This window comes from Saccopteryx bilineata, chromosome 4 (assembly GCF_036850765.1).
Source record: "Saccopteryx bilineata isolate mSacBil1 chromosome 4, mSacBil1_pri_phased_curated, whole genome shotgun sequence".
Taxonomy (NCBI): domain Eukaryota; kingdom Metazoa; phylum Chordata; class Mammalia; order Chiroptera; family Emballonuridae; genus Saccopteryx; species Saccopteryx bilineata.
In genome coordinates, this window is record NC_089493.1 from 33432587 (window position 1) to 33445374 (window position 12788).

A 12788-nucleotide genomic window follows, 5' to 3' on the forward strand; every position below is an offset into this window, starting at 1 on the left:
AGTATAAATTAATAAAATAAGCATATATACTTTTTCACTCAATTAAGTAACTCTATAAAATATTTTTAATTCCCTTACTCTGCTTGACCAGGGAAAACATGAACTTGATTGTATTATTTTAAGCCACTATAATAAAATTTAAAAGATGAGCACCATGCCAGCCCGGGTTGCTCAGTTGGTTACAGTGTTATCCAGATACGCCAAGGTTGTAAGTTCGATCCCTGGTCAGGGAACATAACAAGAATCAACCAATGAATACATAAATAGGTGGAACAACAAATAAATGTTTCTTTCTCTCTCTCTCTCTCTCCTTTTCTCTTCCTCACTCTCTAAAAATAAATAAATAAAAGTTAAAAAATAAAGATGAGCATCATCCAATATACAGCACTTGACTTCAAAAAGAATTACATCACAAAATATGAATTTAAAAGCCATTAAAATATGTAAAACCTGTTGTTATGCCACATTTTCTCCTTTGACTTCTCACTTGATTTAATAAATCTCAAAATCTGCGTGGTAGTTTACCATATTGGTATATATTCTTTATGTTACCTTTTCAAACACAAACCTAAAAATTATGAAATCATAACTAAATTTTATCTCAGTTTAAGGAATGTCTCATCTTCTGTCGAGATAATACACAGCTACAGTCGAAAGGCCTGACAATACTGAACGCTGCTGAGACTGAAGAACGAGCAGACCGTCCGGACGCACATGCCAATGGGAATGCGCCTCAGTAAACACGTGCATCTTGCCGCTTGCCTACCACAAACCCTTGCAATATATCCTCATCTTCAGATATCCTGATCACAGCTCCCACTACTAAAAACCATGCCAACAGTAATGGGTTGATCACTTTGGAAGTTATATAATGTCTAATCACAATGGTATGTTGTATACCTGAACCTAGGATAATATTGTATGTCGATCAATAAGCAAATCGGCCCCAGGCTCAAACTGTGAAAAGGAGAAAATAATCTCAGTAGATGAACAAATTGAATAAGATGATAATGTCTGCTATAACAGTTAGACTATGTTACCTTTAGAAAGTCATTTGTTTTAAATTTCCTTCTAATGACATTACCTGATATTATGTCAGTGAACCTAGTATTAAAAAAAAAAAAAAGGTAATGAAAAAAGAGAGAGAAAGAAACACTTACTGGGATTGAGAATTCCTCAGCCAGGTATTTCAAGGAAGCTGCCTGTCTTGCCAAGAATTTGTTCCTTTCTCTCAGGTTGCCCTGAAGTTGTGTATCAAACTCCTTTCTTACCACAGAAGCAACAGAGTCAATAATCACAAGTTTAACTCCTTTTGAAATAACTTCTTCTTCTAAGGATTCAATCCTATAAAAGTAGAATTTGTAAAATAATAGAAAAGTTTAAGATACAATTTTTTTTCTTTTCCTTTTTTTTTTTTAGGGGAGAGCGTGAACGCAGTCTCCCACTACCACAAATTATGCAGTGGAGTTTCCCACATTTGGGGAAATCACAGGGGTCAGCACATTTGGAGTGCAATGGATAAGCCTTGCCCTGGGAAAACCACCTTCATGATCATGGTATCTACCTTGCCAGGTAAGTATTAAGATACAATTTTAAAAAATAGGGCACTGCAGGCCCTGGCGGGTTGGCTCAGCGGTAGAGCGTCGGCCTGGCGTGCGGGGGACCCGGGTTCAATTCCCGGCCAGGGCACACAGGAGAAGCGCCCATTTGCTTCTCCACCCCCCCCCCTCCTTCCTCTCTGTCTCTCTCTTCCCCTCCCACAGCCAAGGCTCCATTGGAGCAAAGATGGCCCGGGCGCTGGGGATGGCTCCTTGGCCTCTGCCCCAGGCGCTAGAGTGGCTCTGATCTCGGCAGAGTGACGCCCCGGAGGGGCAGAGCGTCGCCCCTTGTGGGCGTGCCGGGTGAATCCGGGTCGGGTGCATGCGGGAGTCTGTCTGACTGTCTCTCCCCGTTTCCAGCTTCAGAAAAATACAAAAAAAAAAAAATAGGGCACTGCAAAGGTCAACCAACTTAAAAACAACAAATTATTTATTCCTAAATTATAGTGATGACTGCAGTATTCAATAAACAGAATTTATTTTCATATATCTCTTTTATACTTATGGCACACTTTAGGAAATAAACCAAAATGTTTTCATTCCTTAGTCCTCCTGTGACATTGCTAAAAAATCCAGTTTTAGGGTAAAAATTACTTGTGGTAACCAGTCTCCAAAATAGCCCTCATTCACTTCCACCTTTTGGTCACACCCTGGGGAGTCTCTGCACATTGTATCAGGGTTGGTCTGTGTAACCACTAGCATATGACAAAGTGGTGGTGTGGCATTTCTGAGAGTCAGTTATAAAAGACAACAGCCACCATCTTGGGCTCTCTCTCACTTATCCACTCTCTCTCAGTTCACTCGCTTTGGGGTGGCTAGTTGCTGTGCAGTCAGCAGCCCAATAAAGAGACCCACATGGCAGGGAACAGAGGCCTCTGGATAAAATCTGGGATGGAAGAGAAGCCTTCCAGCAACTACATGAGTGACTGGAATTCCCCAAGATTCTCTAGCCCCAAGCAAGCCTTGAGATGACCACAGCCCTGGCCAACAGCTTGACTTCAAGCTCTTGAGCCACCCTGAGCCAGAAACACCTAGCTAAGCCACTCCCAGAGACCTAATCCTCAAAATCTGTGTGAGATAACACGTTTTCTATTTTAAGCTGCTAAACTTTGGGGTACTTTGTTAATGAAACAATAGATACTTAATATACCACTTAATTGTTTAAATATAAACCATGTTATTCATTTGCTTTTTCATTTTTAAAGAAATACTGCAACAACAGACCATAGTGAATAAAGAACATGAAAATAATTATTTTCCATTAATCCTAATATGTAGGGACTACTTTTTCACTCAGAAACTGAAAACATGAAAAACAAAATACAAATTTCAAAGTATTACTAAAAGCCCCAAATCTACAATGGCGTACCTTTGTAGAACCTCATCACAGCTGAGTTCCCGATAAAGGTGAACCTTACTGCTTGTCGAAAGTAAGTGTTCCTCGGTGTTAAAATATCTGGGAAAACGAGATTCTGCTATTTCAACCAGCCTGGGGGGGAAAATAGCATAAGCGAAAATAGTCAATGATATTTAAGGCCACACTGCTGAACCTCTAATGAATTTTACTTAGGAAACTCATAAGCCCCAAGGAACACTAGAACAAAAGCCTTATCAATAGAGCAAAATGGATAATATACAGGTTTGGAATGCAAGGCCTCTTTTATAAGCACTAAGAGAGGTTAGCAGACCGAGCGCGAGACCAGCAAGGGCTTAAAAATCTCATCTAATGTTTAGCAAGCAACAATGCCCCTGAGTATAAATGTTTCTGGGAATAAATATTTTTTATAAGTAATATTTTGACTGGTAGCAATACTATATGTTTAGTAAATAAGAAAAATGTTCTATAAAATATAGAATATTATTATTCTAATAATCAAGTATCAGTAAGTCTCCATGACTCAGACCAAAAAAAAAAAAAAAAAAAACAAAAAAAACCATACAAAATAAATGCTATACAGTAGGTCCTTGGTAAATAAAAATTATTCTCTATACAAATGAATGTTGTCCAGTATTTCCTTCATAAATAAAAATGATTTTCTGAACACTAAATTCTGACTTCAAAGATGGACCAAAGGCTTGGGGTAGGCCAAGCACAGGAGCAACCAACAGATGCAACTGCCATCATTAATAGTACGAGACATGGAGAGCAGCACTAGAAATTTCACATATTTCTGGTTAAAAATGTAAACTTGTGAGTAGAACCGTCTCTACTTAAAAGGATACTTTATGAGCCCTGTATTAACCGTCCAAGGGCGAGCGGGGAAAAGGACTGGGAACACAAAAACCATCCTCGCCTGGTCTGTGGTGGCGCAGTGGATAAAACCGTCAACCTGGAATGCTGAGGTTGCCGGTTCAAAACCCTGGGCTTGCCTGGTCAAGGCACATATGGGAGTTGATGCTTCCTGCTCCTCCCCCCTTCTCTCTCTCTGTCTCTTTCTCTCCTCTCTTCAAAATGAATAAATAAAATCTAAAAAAACAAAACAAAACAAAAAAACCCATCCTCTATTTTATGCTCTGTTTAAAGATACAAAGTACAAAAGAACAGTGTTTTCATTTCTAGACACCCGGTGAGTTCCAAGAAGAGACTGAGAGCTTGAAGTAGATAAACAAAATAAGTTCCTCACATATGCTATAATCAGAAATGAAAGAGAAAAATCCAAAACAGGAAGAAACATTAAAGAAATCTAGTGAATAATATTTTTAAAACATATTTCGAACAATTTGAAAAGAAAAAATATCATTAGATTGAACAGGAAGCGAAAAAACTATTTTAGGAGTAAGGACTCGTACTAAAAGATATGTGAACAGTGAGAACCAAATGAACCAAATGACCATTCAGGAGAAGTTCCTGAGAAAGGCACAGGAATTGAAATAGAAAAGAGTTTAAAAAGGAAATGAGGTAGTGAGGAAGGCAATAAGAAATGAGATGGCACTGGCAGAGGCAGAACGGGAATACTTAGAGAGTTTGAGAAAACGTGTAAATTTTTTGATTAGGGCAATGATTTGCTGAGTTTAGTTTGTGCCAGTCAAAGAAATCAGCTAAAAAGCTCTGGCACTTAGAACCCACTGATTTTTTAATGACAGGTCTGACAACATCTATCAGAAACATAAAATGTTTTCAAAATTTGGATGCTCAGTCTAGGAACCAGACTAAGAACACCTAACTCACTGGCACCAACCGAGCAGCTGACAGACAATAATTTTCTGCCCCCAACACCAGGCTACATTTCAACCAGCAGCCAAGTGATATGAGGCTTTGCAACTTATTACTGCTCTCTCATTCCATTTATGTCCCTCAGAAGGAAGGTGGCCACAACATGGACATGAACTAACTGTTCAGTTATCACATCCTCTTCTTTCCCTAATGCTTTGGTGAAGAGCGGGCTTAGCGACGGGATCTTGAACACCATGAAATGTAGAGGCCACAGCTCTTGATGACAAAATTCACTTCTAAATAGTAAATACATCAGAGACTCCATTACTAGGCAATGGCAGTCTTTTCTTTCTTTCCGTCCTAAAAACGCACAATTAATCTGATTTAGTATGAAATAAATTAAAAGAACCTTACTGACTTTAATAACCATTAGAGATAGCAGGGGAAAATAAAATCATACAGGGTTTTTGCCAAAAGGTTTAAGTGGAATAGTAGTGCCTCCAAGGCCAAGTTTAATGATCTTAAACTTAGGGTCAATAACCTTACCAACTTAGGAATTGTGCACAGAGATAAAAAAACAATAAATACAGTTATAAGGCTAAATAACTATCAAATGGTTATTCACATACTAAAATACAGTAGTTTTGTTAAGTTTCTCCAAATGTTTAATTTTAGAAATGATATCTAAAAATATACAAACCAAAACCCAAATATAAATGTAGTATTCTATATTCATCACATTAATCATAGCAATTTTTATGACAATCTTCATCACAAAGATCCGTGTTGTTTGGAGCAAGCAACAGAAAAGAACCTATCTTTTGCTCCCAAACATTAATTACATAAAGTTTGAAAGCAATGCCATCTAGTGGACATCTTTTTTATACAAAATATTCCTTTCAAAGGAAGCACTTAAGATTTATTCATTCAACAAATACTTATTGAGGACCTACTATATGCCAGGCACTGTTCTAGGTGCTAATGATATGGTAACGAACAACAACAAAACAAGACAAAAACATCCTTCCCTAGTGGAATTTACATTCTACTGAGACACAAAGAAACATAGCATATCATATATATAATAAATGCTCTAAAGAAAAGCGAACCAGGATGAGGGCACAGACTGTGACAGATGGAAGCAAGTACCATTTTACATAGGTGGTCTGGGAAACCCTCTTTCATCAGGTGACACTTGATCTGGGGTTTTTAAGGGAGATGAAAAAATGAACCCTGTGGATATCCAGTGGAACAGTGCATAGGAAGAGAGAATTACAGTAAGTGCAAAAGCCTGGGGTGTCTGCCGAAGAACAAGAAGGCTCATGTAGCTGAAACACTGGAAGCAGGAGGGAGAATAAAAAGAAATAGGTCAGAGGACTAACCAGGGGCCCAAATCACACAAGATCCTTAGGCCTGTCGGTTTGGTTTGGATTTTATTTAGTAAACGTCTAGAAGCAGGATGGACATGACCTGACTTCTTTTCTTTTTAAAGAATCACTCTAGGCCCTGCCCAGTTGGCTCAGTGGTAGAGCGTCAACCTGGAGTGCAGGAGTCCCGGGCTCAATTCCTGGCCAGGGCACACAGGAGAAGCACCCATCTGCTTCTCCACCCCTCCCCCTCAACTTCCTCTCTGTCTCTCTCTTCCCCTCCCGCAGCCAAGGCTCCATTGGAACAAAAAGTTGGCCCGGGTGCTGAGGGTGGCTCTGTGACCTCTGCCTCAGGCGCTAGAATGGCTCTGGTTGTAACAGAGCAATGCCCCAGATGGGCAGAGCATCGCCCCCTGGTGGGCATGCCGGGTGGATCCCAGTTGGGCGCATGTGGGAGTCTGTCTGACTGCCTCCCCGTTTCCAACTTCAGAAGAAAAAAAAAAGAATCACTCTAGCTACCAAGTGAAGAAGCCATAGATGGACAATAGTGAAAGAGAGACCAGCCAGTGCAGGAGTCCTGGTAAGAGATGACGGGGTCTTGGTCTAAACAGGATGGCTCCCGTGATCAGATGTAAACAAACCCAAGATGTAGTTCAGCTGAAGGGATTTCTTGAATAACTGGGTCAGCTCTGGAAGAATGGAATTAACCATTCATTGAAATGGAGAAGAATGGATTTGGATCAAGGTTTTTGTCCTGAGTCCCCCATTACTTCACAGTTCTTGTATAAAAGGAAGGTTAAAAGCTTTACATTAGTGACCACATGCCAATAAAACAAAACATATGCTTAATGTAAAAAAAAAAAAAAAAGAAGCCTTAGAAAAGTCTAGTTGAAATATCGCATCATAAATGTGCTGAAATAAAAGTTTATGGCTTTTCAAAGCTTCTTGTACATATGTAATATTTTCCTGTTCATTAATTCAATATGTCCTTGCTCTGTATTCTGGAATTACCAAACATAATAATGTGAATCTATTAGTCCCTTACAGATTCCAGAAAATTTAGTAATAATAAGTACTTATAACTAATTTCCATTGTCAATCCTAGAAGCTCTTCAGGGTATCCCTCCCTACTAATTCACCTCGGTTCACAAATGATAGGACAGCTTAGGCTGGACTAAGGAAAACCTACCCAGACTCATGAAACCAGCTTTAAAAATGGTAAGAGAAGTGTGACCACGCGGTGGCGCAGTGGATAGAGTTAGACTGGGACACAGAGGACCCAGGTTCGAGACCCCGAGGTTGCTGGCTTGAGCGTGGGCTCATCAGCTTGAGCATGGGGTCACTGGCTTGCGCCCAAAGGTTGCTGGCTTGAGCCCAAGGTCACTGGCTTGAGCAAGGGGTCACTAGCTCTACTGTAGCCCCCCAGGTCAAGGCACATATAAGAAAGCAATCAACAAACAACTAAGATGCCACAACGAATTGATGCTTCTCATCTCTCCCTTCCTGTCTGTTCCTAGCTGTCCCTCTCTCTGTCTCTCTCACACACACAAAAAAAAAGGTAAGAATAAATTTATCCTTTCTCTTTACCCCTGGGTCAAAGTTTTTGGATTTGCACCCACTAGCAAATAGGTAACTAAGACCATATTGGTATTGCCTGCAGAACCAGGCAGAGTCATGGCTGGCCACTACGCCTCTGTTTCCCGCTTGATATACTGATTCAGAAAGAGTAATACTTTAGCCCAGGCCCAGGAGCTCAGTTGGTTAGTGTTGTTCCAACATGCCAAGGTTGTGGTTTCAATCCCCGGTCAAGGCACATACAAGAATCAACCAATGAATATATATATAGGTGGAACAACAAATCAGTATTTCTCTCTCTTCCTTCCTCTCTTTCTCTCTAAAAATTAATTTTAAAAGATAGCTCTCAGCCCCTGGCTGGTTGGCTCAGCAGTAGAGCGTCGGCCTGGCGTGCGGGGGACCCAGGTTCGATTCCCGGCCAGGGCACATAGGAGAAGCGACCATTTGCTTCTCCACCCCCCCCCCATCTCTCTCTTCCCCTCCCGCAGCCAAGGCTCCATTGGAGCAAAGATGGCCCGGGCGCTGGGGATGGCACCTTGGCCTCTGCCCCAGGCGCTAGAGTGGCTCTGGTCGCGGCAGAGCAACGCCCCTGGTGGGCAGAGCATCGCCCCCTGGTGGGCAGAGCGTCACCCCTGGTGGGCATGCCGGGTGGATCCCGATCGGGCGCACGCAGGAGTCTGTCTGACTGTCTCTCCCCGTTTCCAGCTTCAGAAAAATATAAAAAAAAAAAAAAAAGATAGCTCTCCTCTAATTGGAGCAACATGTTTTCAAAAAGTGACACTTTAAATAGTTTGGTAGGATTTAAAAGCTTTAGGATTCTTGACACCGTCAGAAGAGACATGAGTACTAAGTACGTCAGCTCCTCCAGCTCTAAGCATGGCCATGGCTTCCCCAGAGCACCAATGCAAAACGTACCCCTCCTCTGTATACCTAGTTATTATGACTGTTATAATTTTACATTTTTGTGATTATTTGATTAATGCCTTTCTCCCTTTTAGACTATGTCTTCTTCCTAGTTTTCAAAGTTTTTCGGATTTCATGACAACTCAGGAATGTCTGTTTCTACCTCCTAGTATTCCAATCCTATATCCTATCTCCTCAGGTCCCCTTCCGGGGACCTGGGTCCCATCTATTCCTCCCCCAGATCCCTCAGTTTTCCTTACAAGTCTATCTGTAGTACTAAGACTCAGCTTTATTTTCCTGTCTCCATTTTATTTTTGCCAAAGTTTTACTTTGAAGCCTTTCTTACTAATGTATGTACCATCAATATTACCTTCCCTTTTTTTTTTCAATTTGGAATATATATATTAGTTTTCTGTTTTTAACCCTCCAGTTCCATCTTCTCCTAATTATCTCCAATAGGAATAATATAGTAGTCACTCAATTCATATATCCTGGAATTCTCCTGGTGGCCAAATTTTCCATAAATAGATGACTAGATTAATCTATTTATCCATATTCTCAAGGTATATATAAGTGCACAGCATCTAAGACTGTCAGATCTTAAATGCAAGTCCAATAGATAGAATAAACACAGACAATTTTCTCTTAATCAATCAGAATTCTGCCTGCTTAGCATTCCCCTCCCCCCCCAGGCAGTGCCTGACTGCCCGAGGGTTTAGCACCAGGTTATACTATCATCTAGTTATTAAGCAGTTTGATGATACAGTCACAGTCTATGATGAACAAGCATGATTAATACACTATTTTAGATTATCTTTTCAAACACATGTAAAAATAAGCTAATGTATTGTTTTAAAAATATATAATTAATCTCTCCAAAGTGATTTTAAGTACATCACCCACAAGGTTTTCTTTCTTTAAAGTACATTTTTTTTTTTTTTTTTTGTATTTTTCTGAAGCTGGAAAAGGGGAGAGACAGTCAGACAGACTCCCGCGTGCGCCCGACCGGGATTCACCCGGCACGCCCACCAGGGGCGACACTCTGCCCACCAGGGGGCGATGCTCTGCCCATCCTGGGCGTCGCCATATTGCGACCAGAGCCACTCTAGCGCCTGAGGCAGAGGCCACAGAGCCATCCCCAGCGCCCGGGCCATCTTTGCTCCAATGGAGCCTTGGCTGCGGGAGGGGAAGAGAGAGAGAGGAAAGCACGGCGGAGGGGTGGAGAAGCAAATGGGCGCTTCTCCTGTGTGCCCTGGCCGGGAATCGAACCCGGGTCCTCCGCACACTAGGCTGACTAAAGTACATTTTAAACAAAAGCAATTCTTATTTACTCTTCCTCTGTTTTCTCCCTCCTTCTTGATAAAAAGGTATGAAGTAATTTATTGGCAGAAGTTATTTTTCCATTTTCAGCACTCATCTTAAATTCTCTATATATAAATCCTTTAAACTTCCCTCATATTAAGGCCCCGACCAGGTAGCTCAGTTGGTTGGAGCATTATCCCCATATGACAAGGTTGTGGGTTTTATACCCAGTCAGAGCGCACACAAGAATCAACTGATGAATGCATAAATAAGGAGAACAACAAATCGATGTTTCTTTCTCTCTCTCCCTTCCTCTCTTTCTAAAATCAATTTTTTAAAAACTTCCTTCATATTAATCCTTCAGTTCACTTTCTCATTTCAGCTGATCAGACAGCTTGCTTCTAAGTGCAAAAAACGGAGACAATGTCACACACAGGGACATACTGAGAGCTAAAATATATTTCTTTTTGAGTCTTCCTCCTGCTTTATCTCTTTGCTAAGTCGAGACATCAACTCAGTTGTGGCAGGCACTATTTTTTAAATTAATTTTTAGAGAGGAGAGAGAATGAGAGAAAGAGAGAGAGAGAGAGAGAGAGAGAGAGAAGGGGGAGGGAGGAGCAGGAAGCATCAACTCCCATATGTGCCTTGACCAGGCAAGCCCAGGGTTTCGAACCGGACATCAGCGTTTCCAGGTCGACGCTCTATCCACTGCACCACCGCAGGTCAGGCTGGCAGGCACTATTAATTACCTGCTCATATCCATTCTTCTTCTTCCTTGCCCTGAACCCTCATGTTATTCAGGCAGCAATGTTGGCCAGCCCCCAGACATTCGTCATGCTTGTTCTAACAATCTTTCCCCTGAATTCCCATCCCCCCTTTCACACAGGGGTGGCCCAGGGAGAAACCTGCAGGAGGGTTCCAGAGGACAGGAAGGAAATCAGCAGAGGGGAGGAGGTGGCCTTTCTGACAGCCTTCCTGATCAGACATAGCTGGCCCTTTCCCTTCTCACTGGCTTAAGCATAGACAGAATGGATACGATGCCAAAAATGTACCAGCCCCAGGTCTCTCTGTCGTCACTGAGCAGCAGAACCAGTGCCAGCAACCACCTACTCGGGTCTTTTTGTCATGTGAAAAAAATAAATCTCTTTCTGTTGAAGGCACTGTTCTTCCCACAGTCACAACAAAATTATAACTAAATCATAAAGCCATCATTGGGAACTGCCTGAACACTAGCTGAATAGATTCGCTATAACTAAGAATATAAAGAAGCCATGTTGGAATTGAAAAGTTAGGGGGGGTTAATGGGAGAAGGAGAAGGATTAGGTGAGATAAGTGGTGATGGGAGGAGACTGGACTTGGGATGGTGAACACAATACAGGGCACAGATGATGGACTGTAGAACTGTGCACCTGAAACCTATGTTATTTTGTTAACCAGTGTCACCCCAATAAATTCAATAAAAAGAAAACAAACACAAATTATTTTTAATGTTAAAAATTAAATAAAAAGTATGCAATGTGATGAGAGCAATACATCTTTTAAGTCTCTTTTAATCCACAGATTCCCCCTCTAACACTTTCTTTTTTTAATCTTACAAATTTGTTAAAGAAATCAGACCGTTTGCTCTGTCACTTCCCAGTGGTAGATTTCACTGACTGCATCCCTCTGGTGAGGCCCGACTTGGTCCTCTCTTCTCTGTGTGTGCTGTGAACCGGTCGTGGGTCTGAAAGCTTCATCCCATTCAGGTTTGATTGTTTTTCCATCAGGAGGTACCACAATGACCGGCTATCATTTTGTGATGCCAACAGGCTTCTGTGTTTATGAACTGTTTATACTCACAATGCTTCGGACACCAAATGTGTGGGTTTTCTGCACCAAGCAATCCCCATTTTCCTGTGGACACCAACCGGGTGTCCTAAGGTAGTTAGCTCAGACCCCACAGTTAAGGGCTCAGCCCCACAAGACTGCCTCCACTTCTGACACCAACCGCAAGTCTTAGCTCTCTGGTACTGACTGACAGGCTATGAACCAGGGGTTCCCTCACGCTCCTCCTCAAGTTCAAGAACTGGCTAGAAACTGCTTCCCCTGTCAACTTTAAAAGGAATATTCCTTTAAAACAGTATCTAGTATTCTGTGTTCTCAAAAAAAAAAACCCTAAACTAAATATTAACCTATTGAAAATGTTACATGCCATACATGTTACAAAACTAAAGTATTACAATGGAAAATAATAAATCTCCTACCTTTCAGCACTAAATGCTGATTCTGTGTCAATATATACAACAGCTCCTTCCAATCCTCCCATGTCGGTGGGTAATGTGGCCAAAACACTCATCATTATACAAAATTGAGTTTTTCCACAACCTGGTGGACCTGTAATCTAAAATAAAAATTAAAAAAATTTATTTGTTTAAACATCACAAGCTAGTCAGAGCAAAATCCTTCAAGAACTTGCCACATACACAGTCCAACTAATCTGGACTCCCAGAGACATCACTGTATATAATGAATTAACTTCTCCCTGTGCAGCTGGATTGGTACCAGTCATGGACCATCTTTGGGAGAAATGGGAAAATAAGTCACTCATCATCTTTTGTGTTCTTTAGTTCAGATGAAAAACTTTGGGTTTTGGAGGATGTTCATTGCCACATATTCACAGTGGTCAAGACATGGAAACAACCAAAGTGTCCCTCAATAGAGGATTGGATAAAGAAGATGTGGTATCCAATGGAATACTACTCAGCCATAGGAAATGATGACATATTTCCATTCACGACAACATGGATGGACCCTGAGAACATTATGCTAAGTGAAATAAGTAAATCAGAAAAAGCTAAGAACTGTATGGTTTCACACATAGGTGGGATTTAAAAACGAGACTAATGGACA

General features: G+C 41.2%; 1 protein-coding gene and 1 non-coding gene across 5 annotated transcripts in view; both read right to left on the reverse strand.

Moving 5' to 3' along the window:
- Window positions 1-12788, reverse strand: part of RAD51B (RAD51 paralog B) — a 586701-nt gene that overhangs the window by 543375 nt on the left and 30538 nt on the right. For all 4 annotated transcript variants that reach the window (XM_066276398.1, XM_066276397.1, XM_066276395.1 and 1 more), the window contains 3 exons: window positions 12143-12279; window positions 2968-3087; window positions 1161-1344 (listed from right to left, as the gene is read on the reverse strand). In XM_066276398.1, coding sequence (XP_066132495.1) covers window positions 1161-1344; window positions 2968-3087; window positions 12143-12279 — 441 coding nt within the window. The remainder of the gene's footprint in view (window positions 1-1160; window positions 1345-2967; window positions 3088-12142; window positions 12280-12788) is intronic.
- Window positions 1417-1580, reverse strand: LOC136336763 (U1 spliceosomal RNA). Its single transcript, XR_010731584.1, has one exon. It is a non-coding gene; the product is annotated as a U1 spliceosomal RNA (small nuclear RNA).